The sequence below is a fragment of the Meriones unguiculatus genome, chromosome 17, assembly GCF_030254825.1.
Source record: "Meriones unguiculatus strain TT.TT164.6M chromosome 17, Bangor_MerUng_6.1, whole genome shotgun sequence".
Lineage (NCBI taxonomy): Eukaryota > Metazoa > Chordata > Mammalia > Rodentia > Muridae > Meriones > Meriones unguiculatus.
In genome coordinates, this window is record NC_083364.1 from 58,170,291 (window position 1) to 58,195,757 (window position 25,467).

The following is a 25,467-nucleotide window of genomic DNA, read 5'->3' on the forward strand; positions in this document are numbered from 1 at the left end:
CGCCTTTAATCCCAGAATTTAGAAAAACTCTTTCAAGGCCAGCCTGGTCTACAGAATAAGTTCCAAGACACCAGGGCTTCACAGAGACACCCTGTCTCAAAAAAAAAAAAAAAAACAAACAAAAAAACAAAACAAAACAAACAAAAAAGACAAAGGGTGGGAGAGATGGCTCCGCCGTTAAGAATATTTCTGTTCTTGCAGAAGGCTAGAGTTCAGTTCCCAGCACATCACTCACACAGCACATCACACTTGTCTGTAACTCCAAGTCCAAGGCTTCCACCACCACTTCTGGCCCAAGGACACCTCACACATAGGTCACACACACACATACCCCTCCTTTTTTTTAATTGCAAGCAAGAAAGTGACACAGAGCTAGGGATGCAGCTCGACTAGCAGGCACAAGGCCTTGGCTTCGAGTCCCAGCACTACCTAAGCCAGTCATGGTAGCATTTATGAGAGGCAGGAGGGAGGATTAGGAGCTCAAGGTCATCCTCAGCTACGGTGAGTTTATGGCCAGCCTAGACCACATGAGAACTTATCTCAAAAAATAAAATAGATGCCTGGCGAGAGGAGATAAGCCAAATATAGAAGTTTCACTCTCAATACTCTCTAAGGTAATTTCTTCTCTGCTTTTTGAGGCAGGTTATCACTACATAGTCCTGTGCTAACAAGGTACTTTATGATAGTAGTTTAAAGTGTATTTTTTCAGAATTTTTTCTATATACTCAAAAACTTAAAGCTTTAATATATATTTTCAATTTTTGGCTTTTTATTTGTTTTTCAAGACAGGGTTTCTCTGTGTAGCCTGGGCTGTCCTGGACTCACTTTGTAGACCAGGCTGGCATCAAACTCACAGAGATCCACCTGCCTCTGCCTCCCCAGAGTGCTGGAATTATAGGCATGTGCCACAGCACCTGGCTTATATTTTCAGGGTTTTTTTTTTTAATTATTTTTATTTATGGAGAGGGGCATATACATGCTTGTGTAGGTCACAAGGCAACCTGCAGAAGTTGGCTCTTGCCTTTCATCATATGGTTGAAGGGACCAAACTCAGGTTGTCAAGTTTGATGACATGCACCTTCATCCTGTGAACTAGCTCACTGGTCCTCAGAGAGCTTTTAAAACAGTGGTTCTCCTTATGATAAGAGTCTACTGAGAGCATCTGAAAGACTCTAACTAGCAGTGTTTCAAAGCAAAGACTCATGACCAAAGCTTTGGCAGAGTACAGGAAATCATAAGACAGAAGGAGAGTTAGTCTGATGGGGAAAGGAAAGGATAGGAGCTCCACAAGGACCAAATATATCTGGGCACAGAGTCTTTTCTGAGACTGACATTCAACCAAGGACCATGTATGGATATAACCTAGAACCTCTGCTCAGGTGTAGCCTGTGGTAGCTCAGTAACTAATTGGTTTCCCAAAGTGAGGGGAACAAGGACTATTTCTAACAGGAACTCAATGACTGGCTCTTTGGCCTCCCCACCCCCAAGGGAGGAGCAGTCCTGTTAGGCCACAGAAGAGGGCTTTGCAGCCAGTCCTGAAGATACCTAATAAAACAGGATCAGATGAATGGGGAGGAGGTCCCCTCCATCAGTGGACTTGGAAAGGGGCATGGTGGAGATGAGGGAGGGAGGGAGGGACTGGGAGGGAATGAGGGATCGATCGGGACACGGCTGGGATACAGAGTTAATAAAATGTAACTGATAAGAAAAAAATAAAATTAAAAATATTATTTTTTGATAAAAAAAAAAGTGGTTCTCAACCTTCCTAATGCTGTGACCCTTTAATATAGTCCCTCATGTTGTGGTGACCCCAACCATAAAATTATTTTTGTTACTAATTCGTTAGCTGTAATGTTGCTACTATTATGAATCATAATGTAAATATCTAATATGCAGGGTATCTGGCATTGAAACCCTATGAAAGGGTCATTTAAGCTCTAAAGGAGTTGTGACCCACAGGTTGAGAACCACTGTTTTAAAATCAAGTGGGGTTTGTTGTTGTTGTTTTGGGGTTTTGTTGTCTTTTTTTTCCTTTTGGATTTTTTCAAGACAGGTTTCTATATATAGCTTTGGCTGTCCTGGACTCGCTTTGTAGACCAGGCTGGCCTCAAACTCACAGAGATCCACCTATCTCTGCCTCCCCGACTGCTGGGATTAAGATGCTAAAATCTGTCTCTTAGTGTTATTACTTAGCATTATTCTGAAGATCTGTCCAGGTAAGTTCATATTACTACTTTATCCATCTTAATTGTCCCATAGTATTGTCTGTATCATAGTGTTCTACAGTACTGTTATTTTTATATCTTATTTAACCAGTTCCCTACTAATGGTAAATTTTTTTAAATCTTAAAATTACCCTTTAATTTTACAGCTTGTATATAATTATAACAACGTATTTGTTAAGACATTCCTAAGAAATAATTATTCGAAAGTTTTTGGTACATCATTACAGTATTTGTAATATTCTAAAGTTTTTGGTACAGCAATACAGTAATATTTTAAAGTTTTACAGTACTAGTAAAACCAAAATCTTAAATGACTCTGGTCCCTGCCCCCCTCACTGGCTGCAGCACTCAGGAGAGCTGTCCTTCACCTTAACTAGGTAGCATAATACCTATGAGAAAGGGGGTATGGGTAAGTCAGCCTTGAGGGTGAGAATGAGGAAAAGCTGGCTCTGCCACCTGTCTGCCGTGAGGTAGTGTGGGTGTTGGGGTGATGCCCTCCTGCCCTCACCCCTCACCACCTTTGGCAGTTGAGAGAGCTGACCCTAGGGTCATGAGAGCTGGCCCTGTCCCTCCATGTTTGTAGCACTTGGGAGAGGGCCCTGCAGCTTGCCTGGACAGCACAGTAGGAGGCGCAGGTGAGCCAGCCCTCACTTCCCCCACAGAACAAGAGCAAGCAAGAGCTGGCCCAGACACTTGCCTGCAGCACTTGGGAAAGTGGGTCCTGTGCTTGTATTGGGAAGCACAGTGGAGCTGGCTCTGAAGGCATGGGTGCAGTTGAGCCAGCCTGAGGGCATAAGAGCAGGAGAGCTAACCCTGCCTCCTGCCAATGGCGTTACTGAGTGGCTTGACCAGAGCAGTACTGGAGAGTTCATCATGGTGGTTCGGATATGGGAAAACTGTCTGCTGACCAGCTCAGCTACCACCTAGGCCCAGCTCCAGGGCTTTCAGTTGGCCCACCCCAAAATCTACATCATCTGTGAACTGTTGGGGCATGTGAAAGGGCCAGTCTTGCTGATCCAAAGCAGCAGGATCTCCATGACACAGGGCAACAATAGGATAACCAGGAGTCCCCGTGAGGATGCAATACTGATGATGTCCCAGAAGCCAGAGAGCTCAAACCAGACCAATGACTCATTACAATGAACATTTGCAAGTGAAGATGCATGGACAGAGGGGTAAACTGTAGGACATACTGTGACCTACTATAGCTACCTTGACAAGATGTTTTCTATGTCTTGTTTTGATTTGGTTTTTTTGGTTGTTTGCTTGTGTTTCTTTTTTGGGGGGAAGGGGAGAAACAGAGAGAGATAAAAGAGGACAGTGAGATGAGTGGGACTGGGGTACATGATGTGAAACTCACAAAGAATCAATAAAACATTTTTTAAAAATTACTTTGATGCCACTGACTAGAAATTTTCTTTGTTCACATAAACTAGAGGAATCAGTAGTAGAGGATTTACCTCGTTCCAAAGGAATCTGACAGCCTCTTCTTGCACAAAATTTTTCACACGTTCTTCATCTCTTTCTTTTCTTAACCTACAATGATTCAAAAGATCATGCTGACATAAGGAAGAACACTTTGATTTAAACTTCCAGTTACAAGGAGAGGAGAGGAAGAGGGAGAGAGGTTGGGACCAGGAGTAGGTGAGGGAGGGGCTACAACCAGGATATAAAGTGAATAATTATAATTGTAAATAATAATAATAATAATAATAATAATAATAATAATAATAATAATAAACTTCCAATTACAACTACTAAACAAATGCATTAGAAAGAGATTAATAACCTAATAACAACTGTTTCCATTTTTAGAATATTTAAACTTAAACCTTATTTTAAACTATGCTTCAACCAATCCCTGAAACTATTAATGATGCTCTGCTTACAGATGGAAGCCTAGCATAGTTGTTCTCTGAGAGGTGCCACCCAGCAGCTGATGGAAACAGGTGCAGAGACCCACAGCCAAACATTGTGGGGAGCACAGGGAGTCTTGTGGAAGAGTTGGGGGAAGGACAGAAAGACCCAGAGGGCACAGGAACTCCACCAGAAGACAAACAGAGCCAACTAAACAGAGCCCAGGGGGCTTGAGAAGACTGAAGCACCAATCAAGTACCAAGCAAGGACAGGACCTAGGACCCCTACACAAATGTAGCCAATGGGCAGCTCAGTCTTCATGTGGGTTCCTAGTAAGGGGAGTAAGGAGGGGGAGGCTATCCTGACATTAACTCTGTTGCCTGCTTTCTGATCACTCCCCCAGGGGTGGGGCTGCCTCCCCAGGCCACAGAGGAAGAGTTTGCACTCAGTCCTGATGTGACTTGATGAGCTGGAGTGGGTCGATGGTGGGGAGCTCCCCTTTTCTGAGGGGTAGAGGAGGGAGGATGAGGGAAGAGGGAGGGGCATGGTACTGGGAGGAGAGGAGAAAAGGGGCTATGATCGGGATGTAAAGTGAATTAATTAATATTAATTAATTTTAAAAACTATGCTTCAAACCAGAAGCCAAATGAGATGTGTCTGAAATTGAAATTTACATATTCATTCTATAAAGTGTTATTGGTGGGGGAAATGTTTGTATGAGTGTGTGCACATACGCTTATGTATCAAACGTCTATCTGCCCTTCAATTTCCCGGCCAAAAACCAGATGATAGGAAGCATAGAAAAGGCTGGTTATTCAAAGCTTCCAAACAGTTAACGAACACTCTGAAGTACTCAGGACAATTTTCTCCTGAGACATTAGCAGAACTGACTGCACTTTCCTGTTTGCTCCATTCCTGACTCTCCCATCTCTTACTCACATATCTCAGTCTTACCTCTGAGAGCAGTGATGCCAACTCAATTCTTGGGCCTATTCCAAAAGATACGCTTCCTTAATTGTCTGTTACCCTCTGAGTGTCACCCTCACTTTGTTCTGAAGTTTACTTTGTGCTTGCTTTTTAATTTTTACAGGACTGAAAATAGAAAGCAGGCCTTGGACCTGCTCGACAAAGACTCTACCCCTACGCTATAGCTCACCCCCTTTCAGAACTTCCAACATGATCATCCACCTTCTCTAGACTCTCCAGGACATTTCACTATGCCATCTGGCAGTCCTCGACTGTAAGCAGCAAACTCCCTCATAGACTGCCTTTCTTTGATTTGTTCTTAGCCAAAACAGACCCATTTATGCCAACACTGTAGCTCTCTCAAGCAGAAGCCTTTTTTCTTCTTTTATACATCAGGATCATCAAACTGCTCTTCATTGCTATTTACAAGTGACTCTTTATCTAACTCCTTGTCTTGGTTGAGTTCTTTTGCAACTTGACAGAAACCCAGAAATATCTGGGAAGAGAAATTTCAGTTGAAATAGTGCCTCCATAAGATTGGTCTATAGGCAAACCTAAGGGGCATTTTCTTGATTAATGATTAATATGGGAGAGCCCAGCCCACTGTGGCAATGCCAAACCTGGTCAGGTGGTCCTGAGTTGTATAAGAAATCAGGCTGAGGGCTGGAGAAATGGCTCAGAGGTTAAGAGCACTGGCTATTCTTCCAAAGGTCTTAAGCTCAATTCCCAGCAACCACATGGTGGCTCATAACCCTCTAGAATGAGATCTGGTGCCCTCTTCTGGCCTGCAGGCAGAATATTCGTGTAAATAATAAGTAAGTTTTTAAAGAAAGCAAGCAGGCTCGTGTGTGACACACTGGTGCAGTAGCTGCACAAATGTGGAAGTAACCAACCATTCCCTGACTGGATTTAAGGACCACTCCATGAGAGGGGGGATGTGGGAGGGGAAACCATAACGAGAATATATTGTATGAAAAAAATTATTTTCAATAAAAAGGAAGGAAGCAAGCAAGCAACCAAGCAAGCAGGCTGAGGCGGTTGAACAAGCTATGAGGAGCAGGCCAATAAGCAATGTTCCTCCATGGCTTCTGCTTCAGCTCCTGGCTCCAGGTTCCTGCTTTGAGATCCTGCACTGGTTTCCCTCATTATGGAGTGTGATCAAAGAGTTATCAGCTGTAATAAACATTTTCTTCCCCAAGCTGTTTTTAGTTATGGTGTTTTATCAGAGCAATAGAAACCCTAGGATACTCCTCTCAGAATGCCTACTACCTTGATGAATTTTCCAACTTCCCACATTATTCACAGATGGTACAGCACCAGTCTTTCTCTCTGCCCCATTCCTGTCATTTTGGTTTTGAGGACTCAACATTCAAATAGATGTTATACCTAAAAATAATCTATCCCATTAATCTATTGTCATACTATCACTTCAATCCCAAACATATTAACTACACCACTTTTAAAACTTATTCTGAGGATTGGCAAGATGTCTCAGTGGGAAAAGGTGCCTGCTGAAAAGACTGAGAACATGAGTTCAATTCCTGGAAGCCAGAGTAGGAAAAAACCTTTACCTACAGAATACCTACCAGCAACTACCTACTCTCTTTTCTTCATTAAAATAACATTCCCAAAGAGCTGGTGGCACTCATTCTTTAAGCTCTTTACTTTTTTATTCATTATCCATCCCAAACTGGCTTTCATCCCCCACACCACTTAAGCCACTCAGAGGAAACTCACTGGGCAGTGAAGAGTTAACCCATCAGAGCTGGACTGTCGGACTTCTGTGCCCTGCGTGTTCCAAATACAGAACAGGAAGTAAGGCAACACCCAAGCCCCTGAAATAGTTGCCTGAAGAGACTCTTTGTACACCTGAAGTATTGAGTTACACTACAGCTTATGCTAACAATGTGATTCCTGGTAAACACCATTTTGTTCCCCTGACATGTACCCGTTTATCTGTAGGAATCGGGAAATCTAAGAAAAGTCAGTCACATGAGCACTCAATAACTAAATAAGTGACCCCAATAAAAACTGTGGCCTGAAATGCTCAGGAGAGTGTCTCTGGTTGGCACTTCTTTGTATGTGTCATCACACATCACAGTGATGGGAAATAAGCTGTGAAGCAACTCAAAGAGGGCACCTGGAGGCCTGTGAGGTAACAGGAAGAGGGCACCTGGAGGCCTGAGGAGGTAACTGAAAGAAGACACCTGGAGGCCTGTGGTAACTGAAAGAAGACACCTGAAGGCCTGTGGTAACTGAAAGACACCTGGAGGCCTGTGAGGTAACAGGAAGAGGGCACCTGGAGGACTGTGAGGTAACTGAAAGAGGGCACCTGGAGGCCTGTGAGGTAACTAAAAGAGGGCACCAGTCTAGCACCCCTTTTACCCTTCATGAAGCACCTCTCACTTCTGAAACTGGAACTGAATACAATATACTCTATTGGCTGTTCCCTCTCAGGCTCCTTTGCCACTTTCTCCTAAGTCACCTACAATCTTAATAAACATCATTTATTGCAATATTAATGAACTCCTAATTGTTCTGGATTGGCAGTGAGGCAAACGTATGCCCTGGAACTGAGCAATAAATCCTACCTCAGCCCCAGAATTTCAGTCCCTTCGGATCGCTTATGTAAACTACTTGGTTCTATGTGGACTTCCTCTTCCCCCTTATCCAGTGTTTCCTACAGTATCTGCTTCGTTGTGGAGAATTATAGATGCAGTCACTCAACATCTTTCGTGATACTACATCTATGTACCAACTGCCGTGCTGGGGAGGGAGATGCATACGTCGATCTCTACTCTCAAGATGTTCTCAATGTATCAAGGAGATGAAGTACACAAGGGTGGCCACCTGTCACGACCACAACAGCAGAGTTCCAAAACAACTTCAAAACCTGGCACTGCAAGCCACCAGAACAGCAGTTTCCAACCTACCTCCTTACTTCAGCTGTTAGGCAGACAATGTGCTCCTGCATTCTGCGCAGCCGGATTTCATAACGTACCCCTTTGGCTTGTGGATTGTAGTTCCTGGTATAAAAGCCCCGCCAACAGGCCTGAAGCTTAGTGGCAGCTGCATTCAGTTGCTGGAGGGTGACTTTATCTTGTTTCAAAGCAACAGGTCTCTGGGTAAAAATTCTGCAGGGAAATTTCTCTGAGGTGGTAGGAGACATGGTTTCTTCACTGTTTGGTTCTATGTGGGGCTCAGGAAAAGATGTAAGACCACGGTTATCCTCCATCAAGATAGCATTGGTGATCACTGACTTGGCATGAGGCAACAGCCCAGCTTTCTCACTTATTCCTGTACTGACCTTACTTTTCAGCATTTGAGCAGAACTCTTTTTTGTGTCCCATAAAGACTTTTCCTTGTCCTTATCTAAATCCTGGTTTTCTAGCCCTTTCATGGATTCATCTGTAACATCGTCATCATCTTCCAGGCCCAAGTTAATACCCTGTAGCCTCAGTTCAACAGTGGGCGACACCGGAGACAGTCCTGATGCAACTGGCATAAAAGTGGACTCTGAAGACAGCATACTACAGTTTAGCTTGTCCTCATCTGTCTGTATATCTTCCAGGTGAAGGTCATTCCGAGAATATCTTGTAGTGTGTGCAGAAGCCGGGAAGTTACTCTTAATAGCATATAATTGATCATCATTACTGCTCGTCCCAACCCAAGAATTGATTTGGAGGATGGGTTCTAGAAGAATCAAGAGAGCGCCATTAAATCACCAAATATTTGAAAAGCCTTCTTAATTGTATACTTAACCACTTTTTATATTTATTTAGGTACTGTGTATGTGTGACTGTGTGTGTGTTTGTGTGAAGAAAATAGCAGATTCCTTATAAAAGTAGAGTTACAGTTGGTTGTGTCTATAGTTCCAGGGGATCTGATGCCCTCTTCTCACCTTCATAGACTCCTATATGTATGTCACATACATATAAACACTCTCACATACATAAAGCAAGTATTTAAAGAAAGAAAGAGAAACAAAGAGAGAGAGAGAGAAAGAAAGAAAGAGAGGAAGAAAGAAAGAAAGAAAGAAAGAAAGAAAGAAAGAAAGAAAGAAGGAAGGAAGGAAGGAAGGAAGGAAGGAAGGAAGGAAGGAAAGAAAGAAAGGAAAGAAAGAAAGAAAGAAAGAAAGAAAGAAAGAAAGAAGGAAAGAAGGAAGAGTGTTGAGTCAGGAGGATTTAAGGCAAGCTTGAGACCAGCCTGGGAGCTACATGATGAGTTTCAGACCAGTCAGAGCTACAATGAGAAACCTTGTCAGAAACTGTTTTATGACCCAGTAAGTCAAATGAGTTGAAAAGTAGTGCAGCAGGTGGTTCTTAGGCACTGGGTATTATGAGTTCCTTACCGCTTTCCTGGAACTCTTGGACAGGGCTGGAACACTCAGGTGAAAGGGGCACCTTTGTTTCAACAGGAGCAAGAGGAGACAGCTCTTCATTTTGGCTTTGGTTCATCAGCTGCCTCTGGTGAAACCTAAAAATCAATAATGTCATCTAACACAAACTAAGGAAAAGCTCTCCTGCTACCTAAGTTAACGGTGTTAAGACACAAGCTTAACACTGCAAGGGGCATCTTTAGCCACTGGCAAACTATAGTATCCTTTGAATGCATTGTGTAAAAAAGGTTAGGTCTTTTTTAATTGTTAGACAGAGATGAGGATGGCAACACATGCCTATAAACCCAGCACTGTGGAGGTAGAGGCCACAGAATCAGTTGTTCAAAGTCACCCTCTCCAACATAATGAGTTGAAGGTCAATCTAGTTTACAGGAGAAGACCCTATCATAATCTACACAATTAACTGTCCACATGACATTATATGAACACAATTTCATATGCAAAAACACTGAAAGATGCTTTGTTAATATTAGCACTCAACATGCTACATGAGGCACCTACACTAAAAGGCCAAGTACTTTTCTTCAGATGTTAAGGCTCAAACCTAGGCCTCCTACATGCAAGGGCAAATCTACCACTAGGCTATGACCTTGGCATTGACAAATATCCCATTCTTCTGTTATCATATTGTTTGGTTCTCCCACGCGAGAAATGATTAGCAAAGAAACTTCTGAGGAACAAGCCACACTGTGTAACTCAGCTTCTCCGCAGTGACACAGGACCCAAGCGTTCCAATGTGTGCCTTCCACCACAGGAAGTCTGAGCTACCTTCACCTCCAAATCCCTCAGCTGATACAAATAAACAAACGGGCTTACCTCTGTTTGCTCAGAATCTTCTCAAGTTTGGCATCCTCTGCAGTTTGAAGACCCAGTGCAGAAATAAGAGGACAGACTGTAGCCAGGTACTGAACTAGCTGGACATGCTGGCCAGGCCGATATGCTCTTCCCTTGCCTTGACTATAGAGCCATTCCGCCTTCAGACTAGGGAATAAGGTGGTCAATACATTGTTAAGAGACAGTGATCTTCCTTGTGAATCTGCTCTATAAAAACCACCGCATGTTTCCCTTTTCTTTTTTTTTTTTAAGATTTATTTATTATTTATACAGCAGTCTGCCTGCTCACCAGAAGACAGTACCAGATCTCACTGTAGATGGTTGTGAGCCTCCATGTGGTTGCTGGGAATTGAACTCAGGACCTTTGGAAGAGCAGCCAGTGCTCTTAACCTCTGAGCCATCTCTCCAGCCCCCACATGTTTTTCATTAAAAAAGATTACTCAACTTTACTTCCTTGGTTTTAGTCCATTTTGAGGGGTGTTGGTGGTGATGTGTGCGCACGTGTGTCTGCATGTATGTGTATGTGGTTTTGTTTAATTTTGTTGCTGCTTTTGGAAACAAGGTACCAAGTAGCCAAGGCTGGTCTTGAACTTGCTATAGCTGAAGCTAGCCTTCCTGGCTCTACCTCCAAAGTGTTGTGATTACTGACTTGATATTTTAAGGTACTAAAAAATTAGAGAAGGCTGAGGGTGTAGTTTAGATGATAGAGCACTGGTCTAGCATGCATGAAGCCCTGGATTCAATCCCCAGGACCATATGAAGCCAGCATAGAAGCAGGCCTGGAATCCTGCCTCTGAGGTGGTGAAGGCAGGGAGATCAGATCATCCTTGGCTACACAGAGACCTCAAGAACAGCCTGGATGAGGTTAAGAACACTGGCTGTTCTTCCAAAGGCCCTGAGTTCAATTCCCAGCAACCACATGGTGGCTCATAACCATCTATAGCGAGATCTGGTGCCCTCTTCTGGTGTGTAGATACACATGCAGGCAGAATGCTGTATAAATAATAAATAAATAAATCTAAAAAAGAAAAAAAGCAGCCTGGGGGTACATAAGACCCTGTCTCAATATACTATATGCCTCCTGGTTTACTATTATTTTATTTTTAATATGAATGTATAGAGCCAGTAAGATAACAAAGCAGGTAAATGCACTTGTTATTCAGACCATTATAATGAACCCCTGAAACCTACATAGAAAGCCAGATTCTGTAATCCCAGAATTCTACTGCAAAATGAGAGGTGGAGGGATTCATCCAAGATCTTATACTATATCCATAATGTGGTTTCTAGGAAACAGTGCTACCATCTCCAAGCAATCAACAAAAGAACTTTTAGGAAGTAGGTTTTTGGAAGTTTGGCATTTAGACTAGAGCTAATATTCACTGGTTTTCATTTATTTATTTTTTATTTTATATGTATGGGTATTTTGCCTGTATGTATATCTATGTACCACATGCACTTGAAGGACATAAGAGGGCATAGCATCCCCTAGAACTGGAGTTACAGCTGGTTGTGAGTCACCACGTGGACACAGGGAATGGAATCCAAAAAAAGCAGCCAGTGTTCATATCTGCTGAGCCATCCCTCCATCCCACCCACCCCTTTTATATATATATATATATATATATATATATATATATATATATATATAGTTGTTCCATAGTTGAGTATGATTTTGAATTTCTGATCTTTCTGCTCCCATCTCTCCAGTGGCAGAATCACAGGCATACAGCACCATGGCCAGCTCTATGAGAAAACCAGGACTCTAAGTCTCACGGTGAAATGAAGCTTGCTCTTTGCTAGCTACCCAGCAACCCACCCATTTCTGACCCCTTCTCCCCCAGTCCCTGAACTACAGGTACGAGAAGCTATACTTGGCTTCTTATATGGCTTCTATGGATTCAAACTCAGGTCCTCGTGCTTGCCAAGCAAGAAGCTTCAAACATGGGAGGCAAGCATTCTACTGAGTTGTATTCCCTAACCCTGAGGCTGGGTCTTACATAGCACAGCTATTCAAGAACCAACAGTTCTAGATCCTAGGATGACAATGACCTCCCAATTCTTCTGCCTCTATTTCTCACGTGCTGGGATTACTGGCATGTGCACCACACCTGGCTCCCAGCCTTGATATGTATTTTCTGTCCTTTGTAGGAAAGGAGGGAGAATCCTAAATAACCAACATTTTTAACTTCTAAACACACACTTAAAAAAAATTAAATGATTAGCAGGACGGTGGTGGTCCAAACCTTCAGTTCTAGTACTCAGGAGTCAGAGGCAGGTGGATCTCTGAGTTGAAAGTCTACAGAGCAAGTTCCAGGACAGCCAGGGCTACAAAGAAAAATCCTGGCTCAAAACAATGAAAAACAAACAAGCAAAATCAACAATCTGTATCAAACTAGAAATGGTCTTTCCAAAACTTTCTTGATTGATACCATGTTAAGCAAATTATATTGTTTACCTTTCCTTCTGAGAAATCACATATCCATCTAGTACTCTGAGATTTAAACACCAGCTGACAATGTACGGCCGATAGTCAAACCCTGGAATGGATGGGGTTGCCATCACACAAGGATTGTTCATAATTGACAACTGCTCCAATTCACTTAAAGAGGCCAAAAATGAGATCTACAACAAAAGACATCGTTGTTGAGCAAAAAGAATGGTTAGTGTCAAGCACAGGGTTTCCGCTGATTACATAACTTTGGCAGCATTTGAGAATGTCACAATTTCCCTCTTGTTCTAAAAAGCATCAAGCAATAGTCTACTATTAGCCACTGACTTCCAAAACTCTAAAAACCTGACCATTTGTCCTTGCTGAACAACAGAAAAGTATCAGCACTATTTCCTAGTTGAGAAAACGGTATTTACTTTTCTTTGAGGCAGGGTCTCATTTAGCCCAGGCTGACCTTTAGCTTCTAATTCTCCTGCCTCCATTTACCAAGCACTGAGGTTACAGACATGCAAGAATATACCTGGCTTGAGAAAAACCCTATTTAAACGTATCAGCAGCCAGGGAAAGGTGGACAGGTATATTATTGGCCCCTATATTTCTGATCTTCCTGCTTCCTCTCCTGATGCCTCTCTCTTCTACCAATCACCAGTGTGATGATAATTGAAGCATTACAACCGAAATTCAGCCTGCCAGTGTTAAGAACAAGTAGAAAGAAAAATAATGGTGCTCTAGGGCCAAGTGTTTCACGGTGGCAGCATTTTCTCCCAAGATAGTCACAGTCTAAAAGTGAGCTCCAGAAACTCTCCTGTCTCTCCTGGATTTCCCCACAGAGTAGCTTCAATTTTTTACCTCATTTAAGTCTCGGATTTCATTTTCTGCCAAAGACAATATAGAGAGACTTCTGGGTAGATAAGTAGGAGCCATTCGAAGAGAGGTAATGATGTTTCCATGTAAAAGCAAGGTCTTGAAAGAAAAAAATTACAGATTAACAATGTATAAATATATTGACAGCCAGGTGTGATGGCACATGCCTTTAATCCCAGAGGCAGGCAGTTCTCTGAGTTTGAGGCCAGCCTGGTCTACAGGACTAGGACAGCTAGGACTACAAAAAAAAAAAAAAAAAACAAAAAAAACCCTGTCTTGAAAAGCCAAAAAATTAAAAATTAAAATAAATAAATAAATAAATTGACTTAACAATGCCAAAAAGGTGCCTGCAAGAATAAAGAGATTCTTTTGTCATACTTCTCATCACACGTAAATCAAAGATTAATACTTTGAAGGTGCTTAAGTGATCTTTGATCCAAACAAGGTTTAAGACTTACACAAGATCACAGTTGATGTAGTACCTAGCTATATTGTGATGCATCAGCATGCTATACAATTTAAGTTAATACACAAAGCAATCTCCAACATAGTTATTCGTTTCTTTCTAAAATATCAAAATAAGATGGGTGTGATGGCACATGCCTTTAATCCCAGCACTGGGGAGGCAGAAGCCCCCCTGGTTTATAGAGTGGGTTCCAAGACAGCCAAGGCTATACACAGAAACCCTGTCTCTTAAAACCAAAAACCAAACCAAACCAAACCAAACAGCAAAAACAAAAAGCCCACATCAAAAGAAGGGCTGGTACCACATGGTGGTGGCACATGCTTTTAATGCCAGCACTCAAGAGGTGGATCTCTGAGTTCAAGACCAGCCTGGTCTTCAGAGTGAGTTTCAAGACAGCCAGAGCTACACAGAAAAACCCTGTCTCAAAAAAAGGGTGATGGGGGCTAGATACCTAGCTTGGCACATAAGTGGTTGCTTTACAACCATGAAAACCTGTAATCAAGTCCCCACCACCCACGTAAAAAGCTGGCAATGGTAGCTCATATTAATGACCCAACACTGAGGGGTAGAAATAAGTGGATTTCTAGCCGACCAACAGCTAAAAAAGTGAACTTCTGGTTCAGTGAGAGAATATTTCAAAGTAATCAGGTAGAGAAGGGTTGGAAGATGCCCAACATCCTATTCTACCCTCCACATGTGCACACATATGTTCATCCGCACTCATGTCATGCACTACAGTCACATCTAACACACACACACACATACTCAAATACACACACGTGCACATACCCATAAAATAAAACAATCACATAGAAAGCAAATTTTGCAAAAGAGACAGATAAACCACAATTCATTCTTTACAACATTTTTGGCTTACTAGAGGCCAACCAAAAGCAGAAATTGACGCTTGCAGACATGGCTGACTCATATTAAGTCAGTAATAATAAAGAATAAGTCCAAGGGGTGGAGTAATGTTTCAGTGGCTAAGCCTGCTTACTGCTCTTGCAGAGGCCTGGGTTTAGTTGCCATACCAGTGGCTCACAACCACCTGTGACTACAGCTCCAAGTTATCCAATACGGGCACGAAGCCACACACATACACATAAATAAAAGAAGTCTTTTAAAAAGAATAAGTCTAAGATACTCTAAACAGTCAGGATTCTGTTTAGATATTCATGCATCCATTCCAGAAAAAAAAAAAAAAAAAGATATAACAAAAAAAAAAAAAAATGCACCGGGTGCAGTGACACATGCCTGTAATCCCAGCACTCAGGGAGGCAGAGGCTGGCAGATCTCTGTGAGTTTGAGGCCAGCAAGGCCTACAAAGCAAGCCCAGTACAGCCAAGACTACACAGAGAAACCCTGTCTCAAAAAAAAACAAAAACAAAAGTCAAAAAAAGAAAAATGTACAAAATATCCAATAATCTTTAGCTCCTTTGAATTCTCTTAGCATTTATCAGGAGAGATGCAAACATTGCTTAGAATTATTGTTGTTATAAAATGATTTCTGGTCAAGAGGTAGAGAAAACAGACCTTCAGATTCTACTTTGAAGGCTTGAGGAATTTAATAATATTCAATTAAGAAAAAATACAGGAAAAAAAAACTCTACATATGATTTTGGTTTAGATTTTATGATTTATTATGTATGTAGGTGTTTTGCCTACACGTATGTGTGTGAACCGTGTGTGTGCCTGGTGCCTGTGGAGATAAGAGGGAATTAGGATCCCCTGAAACCAGGATTACAGATAATTGTTAGCTACTGTAAGGTACTAGGAATCAAACCAAGTTCCTCTGGCACAGCAGCCAGGGCTCTTAACAATTGAGCCATCTTTCCACCCTCCATGTTTATTAATTGAAATTGATTCTGTTAATTAAGTTATACTTAGTATTAAAAACAGTATCCTCCAGAATAGGAAAAAAGAAACACATAAACAAAACCACACACCAGACAGGTGGACAAAGAAGCAAATGTATCACTTGAGCCCAGGAGTTCAAGACCAACCTAGACAAGAAAGTGCTACCTCATCTAAAAATCAAAATAAAGCTGGGCTTGGTGGCATATGCCTTTAATCCCAGCACTCAGGAGGCAGAGGCAGGCAGATCTCTGTGAGTTTGAGCCAAGCCTGGTCTACACAGACAATTCCAGGATACACAGACAGACAGACAAACTGATGGAGCTACATAACAGAGAGACCGTGTCTCAAAAATCAAAGAAAAAACAATACTCATTTATGATGGATTGCTATCAAACTTTACCATTATATACTCACTAAAGCCCATAGCATTAGACCCTTTCAAAAAATGAGAAAGAGAAAGAGATCTTGATATATGGTACACAGCAGGCTGAGATTATACCAATGAGAACATTTTTTGCAATTCTTCATAATTGTGGCAATTTTTAAGAAGTGACAGAAGATCCACTTACCTTCAAAGATACCAACTTCGATAGATCACCTATCTGGGGTATGTTATTGTCTGACAAATCAAGGTGTTGCAGAGCTGCACAGCTACTTATTTGCTCCATGGTCTATTACAAGAAAAGCATCACATCATTCAGTGCACTTAACATAAACAAACAAAATGGTTCCCTAACTCTTTGTAGCTGAGCCTCCTCTTGAAACTAGAAGCAGAGCAGTGGAGATGAGCATGAGAAAGGGAGAGCAAAATTTAGAAAAAAGCCATGATGCAAGCTTCCAAGACTACCAAGCAATTCATACCGTCCCAAATACTTATAGCCCAAAGAAACTTCAGTGGCATCTAACTCTTTTTTTTATTTTTTTATTTTATTTTTTTTTTATTTCTTTATTTTACATATGAGCGCTCTATTTTGCGTATACATCTGCATGACAGAAGAGGGCACCGAATCTCATTATAGATGGTTGTGAGCCACCATGTGGTTGCTGGGAATTGAATTCAGGACCTCTGGAAGAGCAGACAGTGCTCTTAACCTCTGAGCCATCTCTCCAGCCCGGCATCTAACTCTTAGTAGAGAAAAGAATTTACACATTTAGGATGAAGACAAACAGCCCACATTAAATCCTGGCTTTGTGGTCAGGGGGACAAGAGTAAAGCAGTGTCTTCTAAAGATACCACTGGCCCATTGCACTCATGAATGCACAGCAGCTGTGGTTAATCCGTACAAGGCCCACACAAGAGCAAGCCAAGCAACATTCAGCAGAGAGGCAGAAGCCCCACCCCTGAGGACCTATGGACAGTTAATGGCTTCCTTAAGAGTGTGGCCCTAGTAGGTCAACCATGATCCAGTGAATTGCACTACACCCAGGAATACATGGACAGCATAAATTGGACTTGACAGGTTATTTTAAAAAAGAGAAAGACATCAACTTGGGTAAGGAGGTGGGGACAGATCTGGAAAGAGTTAGAAAAGAAGTGTTAGATGAATATGATCAAAATTTGCTGTATTTGTATGAAATCCTACAAGAATAAATATTTTTTTTTTTAAATTTTGGGCTCTGCAACTTCTTGGATGTATGAGCTGGGACAGGTTTTTAACTTTGCTGTGATTCAGTTGTCCTAGCTCTGTAATAAGCATAATAACTATACCTAAGGTCTCACAGGCTCACATCAGCTTACTACACACCAGGTGCTTAGAGAAGGACCTAGCATAAGGTAGGTGCTCAGTAGAAGCAAACTGCATTATCATTTACTCTAGTCCCCTCATCTAGCACATCAGAAAATAAGATATAGAAATGATTATTAACTTATCCAAAATTATTCAGTCCCTGTGTGACAGGAGTAGGAGTAGATAGAATCCAGATCTCTGGACTTTGACAAACCTTTTTCCATTTACCATTAAAAATGTACTTAAAATTTAACTCAGTGGAAGAGAAGCTCTTTCCCCATCATCCTGGCATTTTATTTAATTTTCAAGTATAATATAGATTCTCTGTTCACATTTAAAAGTGTACTCTAACCTGACAGACTAGTATTAGAAGGAAGAGGAGGAAGACCTCAGCTATCCGTGGACTGGGGGAGTGGCCTGGGTGAAGAAGAGGGACAGAGGGTAGGATTGGAAGGGGAGGAGGGAGGGACCTACAGGGGGGATACAAAGTGAATAAATTGTAATTAAAATTAAAATTAAAAAAGTATACTCTACTGTGGCATATATTTCAGAATGGGGCGTGTTTAAAGTTTCTGTTGGCACAGATCGTAAAAGCAGACATTTTCATTTTTATAGTCTACTTATATCTATACTTGCCAAGTTTCTTTTTCACAAAGAACAGATTAGCAACAACAACAAAATAATCTCAAAAATTAATTACTTTTTTCTAAAAGAAAAAAAAGTTATTCACCTTCAGATTATTTCCTGCTAAGTTCAGCCATTCCAGATGGACTAGGTCCTTCAGCCCTTCCATGCACCCAATACTATTATGAGGTAAATTTAATACCCGGAGTTGAGTTAGTTTGGCCACACCCATCATCCGAACCAGCCGGTTATTAGCCACTGAGAGCTGTGCAAAAAGGAACATTATTATTCCAGGAAACAAAATATATATGTCCATACATATTACTTTCACATTATGGTAAATGGTCAAACATTCCCAAATACACAAGCCCAATTTATACTTTTTATACATATCATTTACATCTATTACCTACAAATATAAACTGGAATTTGCCTATTACACAGGAAGGAACCATGTGCGGTACTATAAACCCAGTTGAAAGCCCATGGGGGGAGGACAGAAGCCTAGTGAAGAAGCTACTGGTGTTTTTTGCTAATGGATATAATGTACCTGTAAATTTGCATCCTAAATAAATATATATGCACCCACAGAAAAAGCTGCAGGCAGCTTTACTCAAGGAAGCATCTTTTGCAGTAGTTATTGGTGACTGCAGAAACTCAGGAGTAATCAAATTGCAGGAAGTAAGTAACTGTTAAATGCCGGCCATAAATGGGGCATCTTTAACATCCCCTCCAAGGCTTGAGGAGCACAATAGAAGAAGGGCAGAAGGAATGTAAGAGCTGGAGGAAAAGGGGGAGAGAAAGGTGACTTTTGGGTATTACATGGCTGTTGTACTCTTAAACTCAAAGTAGTACAAGGCTTCGCTCCTCCACAAGCTGGAGGCAGGGAGAGGAGCTTGGAAGCTCCTCCCTGAGTTAATGGTTGATGGAGGAAGGAAAGACACTTTCAGTGTCTTCAGTACTGTAGCCACGGGTGTCTATGCGCTTGTAAACAGATTCTCAATCAGGCCCCTCATGAAATTCACTAGGTCACAAAAAGAGAGGTCAGGAAGAAGTGGTGGAGTAGCAGAAGACACGAAAAACTAGTAGGAAGCTGGGCGTGGTGGCACACGCCTTTAATCCCAGCACTTTCAAGGCAGAGGCAGGAGGATCTCCAGGCCAGCTTGGTCTACAAAACAAGTCCAGGACAGCCAGGTCTTGATACACAGAGAAACATTGTCTCAAGGCACAAAACAACAACAACAAACAGGAGGGGGCCACTTGAGAAGAGAAAGGGGATTAGGGAGAGTGGGAAGGAAACAAGAGAGTAATGGAAATGAATATATCAATATATGTATGTACGTATTCAGAAAAGTTAAACCCAGCATTATGCATAATCAATGTATGCTTATACATTTTAAAATAGAGATAAAGCTGAATAAGACTTCTGTCAAGTATACCTAAAGAAACTAATCAAGAGGGAGGGCTCTTGCTAAAATGCTCAATTCCTATCCAGAAAGACTAAGAGGTTGGACATCAGAAGAAGGAGAAAGGAGGGAACAAGTCAGGAGCCTGACACAGAGGACCTCTGAAAGGTTCTGCCCTGAAGACTATCAATGCAGATCCTGAGACTTATGGGCAACCTTTGGGCAGAGTGCAGGGAATTTTAGGAAAGAAGTGGGAAACAGTAAGATCTGGAAAGGACAGTAACTCCACAAGGAGAGCAACAGAACCAAAAAATCTGAGCACAGGGGTCTTTCTTCATACTGATACTCCAACCAAGGACTATGCATGGAGATAACCTAAGACCCCTGCACAGATGTAGCCCATGGCAGTTCAGTATCCAAGTGGGTTCCATTGTAATAGGAACAGGAACTGTCTCTGACATGAACTGATTGGCCTGCTCTTTAATTACCTCCCCCTCAGGGGGAAGCAGCATTACCAGGCCACAGAAGAAAACAATGCAGCCACTCCTGATGAGACCTAATGACTAGGATCAGAAGGAAGGAAAAGAAGTCCTCCCCTATCAGTGGACTTGGGGAGGGGCATGCATGCAGAGGGTGGAGGAAGGGAGGGACGGGAGGAAGGAGGGAACCACAGGGGGGGATACAAAGTGAATAAAGTGTAATTAATAAAGAATTAAAAAAAAGACTTCTGTCAATTACTAAAGATATTTGTGTGTAGATGATGTACATTAGGGGGAGTTGTGTGTGTTGTGTATGTTTGTGTTGCATGCTTGTGAGTGTACAGGTGCACAAGCCCATACGTATATACAACAGGTTAGAGCAGGACTTTGATTATCTTCCCTTACCACTCTCTGCCCTAAGACAGGCTCCCACTGAACTGGAAGCTCACCATTTTGGCTAGTTCTCGGATCTGCCTGTCTCTCCCCTCCAGTGACCAGGTTATGTGTAAACTACATGCCTGGATGCCCAGCTTTTTATGGGGATCCAAATTCAAGCCTGTGTGTTTGCAGTGCCAGTATTCTTAACAACTAAGCCATCTCCTAAAGATATTTTTAACAGACCAACAACCTGAAAATATAAGCTCCATGAAAACTGTCTTCATACCATTTCAGTCAAAAACTAGGACAATGATAGGTATACTAACAGAGACCAAATGAGCACTTTTTTGTTTGGTTTATTTTGGTACAATTCTGGTGATTTATATTAGGGCTTTAAGTATGCTGAGCATGTACACTTAGCATCAAGTACATTCCAAACCCAATATTAGATAAATAACTCTTTATACCCTAATATGAGGTAAAAATTATGTTACACTATTATATCAACATATAATGTTCTCTTTAGGATATATATTTATTTATGGTAATAGAAAGATGGCTCATCAGTTAAGAGCACCTGCTGCTGTTCCAGAGAATCAAAGTTCAGGTCCTAACGCCCAAGTAAGGTGGCTCAAAACCACCTGTACATAACACCAGCTCCAGGGAATTTGATACCCTCTTCTAGCCTCTGCATGTACCCATACACATGTGGCATATGTTCGTAAATACACATAAACAAAAAGTAAAATAAACAAGAAACTTAAAATATGCATAGAAAGAAAGTGGGGGGTGTCTGTGTTTGTGTGCACACATACACAAAGGTTTGCGGGCACCCTTGATCAAAAGCACAACTGTCTGTAACTCCAGTTCCAGGAAATCTGACAACCCCCCACCCACACATACATGCATACAAGCAGGCAAAACATCAATGTACATAAAATAAAAATAATTTTTAAAAAAATTGAAGACATTAACTGCTCTCCCAACATGTAGAGTAACTTTTTGGTTTTGTTTAGTAATAAATTACACTTATAAAACCCAAACCCACCTGTATTAACTGTTTGCATTTTTCTAGATTTTCCAGTTTAATAATCTGATTTTTATCCAGAATCAATGTGTGAACATCAGCTTCACAGGGCAAATTGGGACCTAATTTCTGTAGTCCCTGCCCTGACCAGTTCACCACTAATCCTTGAGAAGAGAAAACAACTTGTTAGAAAGTAAATATGGCAGTTGAGCTTAGCATTTTACACTGGGTGAAAAAAAATACATATATACTTTTAAAACACACCAGAGCACAAGTATCAAGAGTATCACAAGTATCAAAACCACACTAGTCCAGAGCTGTGATGATACATTTTCCCTCAGAATTTACAAGTTACAGGCTGGGGATATAGTATGCATGGCCCTAAAAATCGCATTTAAAAAAATAGAACTAAGCCAGACTGGGTGGTGAATGCCTGTAATCCAAGCACTCAAGGAAGCAGAGGCAGACTCTGTGAGTTCGAGGCCAGCCTGGTCTACAAAGTGAGTAATAGGATACCCAAGGCAACATAGTGAAACCCTCAAAAAACAAAAAACAAAAACAAACAAAAAAAAGGACTAAAGTTTCCTTTGGGGAAACCTTTTTCTTTTTCTTGGATGGGGATATTTTGTTTCTTTGGTTTCTTTCTTTTTTTTTTTTGGAGGTGGGGAGAGATGTTGGTTGTTGTTTGTTTGGTGTTTTGTTTTGTTTTTGCCAGAGACAATGTTTCTTCTCTGTGTAGCCCTTGCCATCCTGGAACTAGGCCTGTAGACCAGGCTGGCCTCAAACTCAAAGATCCACCTGCCTCTGCCTCTTGAGTGCGGAGATTAAAGACGTGCACCGCCACCACTCATCTTATCCCCTTTTTATCCTTCAATGTTCTTCTTTTCTTTTGGATTGTTTTTTTTTTTTTTTTTTTCTTTTGCTGTTGTTTTCTTGTTCTGAGACAGGGTGTGATCCTGACCAGGCTAGCAAAAAACTCCCTGTATGTGGAGGCTGGATTTGAACTCCTGATCTTCTTTCCCCCACCTCCCAAGTACTAGGATTATAGCTATCATCACAGCAATCCCTGAGACTGAATTTTTCTTTTTTTTTATAGTGATCAAAATCTTTATAAGCTAACTACAAGTGCCCCAAGTTTGAGTATGTATGTGGGGGAGGGTATACATCATGCATGCCCAAGAAGGCCAAAGGAGAATGCTGGGTGTCCTGCTCTGTCACTCCTTATGCTCTTGACACAGTTTCTCACTAAACCTACAGGCCTAGAGCCAGGCTAGAAGTCAGCAAGCCTCCATAGCACTAGGTGCTGGGAGCTTTTTACATGAATGCTGGGCATTCTCATACTTTCTCTGTAAGTACTTGTACCCACTGGGCTATCCCCACACTTGGTTTTTTGAGGCAGTGTCGCTCACTGGCCTGGAGCTCATAAAACAGGGCAGGCTATTTGGCCAGAAAGCCCCAAGGATCTGCCAATATCCACCTTCCCAGATTGAGATTGGAAGATCCTGCCACCAAATTCAACTTTTTTTTACCAAGGTTTTGAGGATTGAGCTCAGGTCCTCATGCTTGCACAGCAAGCACTGTGCCAACTAAACTATCTCCTCAGTTGCTTCAAAATATTTTAAAAATCAATGTATAGTCAGTTAATTAATTAAGAAAATAAAATGATTCTCTGATTTCACAAGATTGCAGTCAGTACTCAACTAAAGCACTGTAGCATGAATTCAAACTGTAGCTTCCCTGGCTGACCACTATAAACAAGTTTTCTTTTTTCTCATTTATTTTTCATAGAATGAAAGCCCCCAAAATTAAGGTGGTGTTGGCAGGTTTGGTAACTGACACCCCTCTCCTAGAGGCTGGCCTCCTCACTGTCTTCCACATGTGCAAATTGCTGGTTGCTCTTAGCCTCTCCCACCTCCACTTCCTCTTGGATCCAGTTAACTTTTCTGCAGTATAAAATGCAGATAGCAGCAGTATAAAATAACAACTAGCTGTGATGGCACATGCCTTTAATCCCAACAGTAAGGAGGCAGGGACAGAGAGAGAACTCTGAGTTTGAGGCCAGCCTGGTCTACAGAGCCAGTTGCAGGATACCCAGGGATGCAAAAAGAAACACTGTCGGAAACAAAAGAAAAAAGAAAAGAAAGAAAGAATGAAAAAGAATGTCGATGAACAGTACACACCGTTAATCCCAGCACTAGGGAGGCAAAGGCAGGAGGATTTTTGTGAGTCTTAGGCCAGTCCCTGGCTACATAAGGAGACCCTGTGTAAAAAATAAAAATAAAATAAATCAAGTATACACTATAAACATTGTTCTACATAAAAACATGAGATAATGTAAGAAAAGCACCCAAAATATCATCTGGCTCTTTTTTTAAAAAAATGGCTCTGTTGTCTGTTGTCTTGGTGGACTAGGGAGGTTTACGAACGGCACTATCAGGGGGGCGGGGCCAGGGTAACTGCCAATTTCAAATTTAGGATCAGACAGGGACTACCGTGGGAAGTAATTTTTCGGGACTGCTCTCCTGGAAGGTTTTAATGTTTTCCGGTCTTCTTATCACGTTGAGGCGTCGTGAGCCCCTTCTTTAAGATGAAAACTATGCTGTCCCGGAAAAGCGCACCTAGCGTTCGCCCACAATTCCGAAGGGTCGACACATCTTTTAGCCGAACTCCTCACCACAAGAATTCAGGGTCTCCTGGTTATGAGCCCCAACTCTACCCCGGTGTGTCCTGATCCAGCCAGCTGCTACCACGCCTCAGAGTGTAACCAAAACAAAAGCTCAGGTCCGGCGCCCCACGGAGCCATCATCTCCCAGGCTCAGGCGCACCCCCAGCCTGCACTCTGCCAAACAAAGACCAAACTCGACCCCATTACCCAGCCTGCAGAATGACGGGGGAGCAATGCACGTCTGGGTCACCCCAGATTCTATCACGGGTACTGGTCACTTTCAAAGAAGAGTTCAGGCAGCCTACGATGCGGTATCAGACAAGATGCTTCCTGAACGTTCTCGGAATCGACGAGACGTGGGGCGCGGGAAATAAAGAGACTCTGACAATTCCCGTGGGCACTCAGAACTCAAAGTGTATGTCCCAGAAAGGTCACCGCAGTCCGAAGCCCACTGCTCAGTCAGGCTAAGGAGAGCGCGGGACGGGGGCGCCGGGCACCGCGAAGGCTACTGGGGGGTGAAGTCCCTCATCCAGCCTTCACCGCAATGCTGCCGGACTGGACCAGAGAGTGGGACTACAACTCCCAGTAGGTAGTGCGCCTCCGCGCTGACTACAGCCCCTCATCAAAAGAACTGGTCCAAAACTACACCTCTAAACCCAGGTTTTCTCTTTACACCAAGCAACTATTTTAATATGACTTAGTAAAGTAAACTTTGGGATTTAGGGGTGGGTATCATCATACCTTCTCCCGGAGCCAGAGCTCCGTCGGCTCGCGCCACCGCCATACTTGCCGCTTGCTAATGACACCAGGCAACCGTCTTCAGCCGTTCTGTAGGGCTTGTAGTCAGCAGTGGGGAACTGCAAACTACAACTCCCAGGATGCACAGCAGTCAGCCGGCCCAATTGGCTGCCTGAAGGGACTCACAGACTATGAAGAGGCGGGGAAAGAGCGTAGGGAAACCCAGACACCTACCTACCTATAGTTGATCGGTGAGCAAGCTGCATTGTTAGATAAACCATTTCATTCCAGCCCAGGTGTTTGGGAAATTTGACACTTTTTCCACCTGGCACACTATAAGAACGTTATTTAAAATAAACTGGTTTTGAAAGCTCATTGTTAGCAGCTACCCATTTTGACAATTCTGGATTAAGTTTAAAGGTTTCAGCTTCGCTGTAGGAATGATAGTAAACGTTTTGAAATAGTCAAAATGGATACATTGTATTTGCAATTTTACCTAGTTA

General features: G+C 42.2%; 1 protein-coding gene across 2 annotated transcripts in view; it reads right to left on the reverse strand.

The window, feature by feature from the left end:
- Positions 1–25,067, reverse strand: part of Cep97 (centrosomal protein 97) — a 32,458-nt gene extending 7,391 nt beyond the window's left edge. The window contains exons 1-10 of one of the 2 annotated variants that reach the window (XM_060370546.1): positions 24,968–25,067; positions 21,583–21,725; positions 18,378–18,536; positions 16,490–16,591; positions 13,583–13,696; positions 12,740–12,906; positions 10,264–10,428; positions 9,400–9,524; positions 7,982–8,741; positions 3,686–3,761 (exon numbers count right to left, since the gene is read on the reverse strand). In XM_060370546.1, coding sequence (XP_060226529.1) covers positions 3,686–3,761; positions 7,982–8,741; positions 9,400–9,524; positions 10,264–10,428; positions 12,740–12,906; positions 13,583–13,696; positions 16,490–16,591; positions 18,378–18,536; positions 21,583–21,725; positions 24,968–25,010 — 1,854 coding nt within the window. In that variant the 5' untranslated portion in view covers positions 25,011–25,067. The remainder of the gene's footprint in view (positions 1–3,685; positions 3,762–7,981; positions 8,742–9,399; positions 9,525–10,263; positions 10,429–12,739; positions 12,907–13,582; positions 13,697–16,489; positions 16,592–18,377; positions 18,537–21,582; positions 21,726–24,967) is intronic. The other variant, XM_060370547.1, reaches the window with a different exon arrangement.
- Positions 25,068–25,467: the final 400 nt, after the last annotated feature.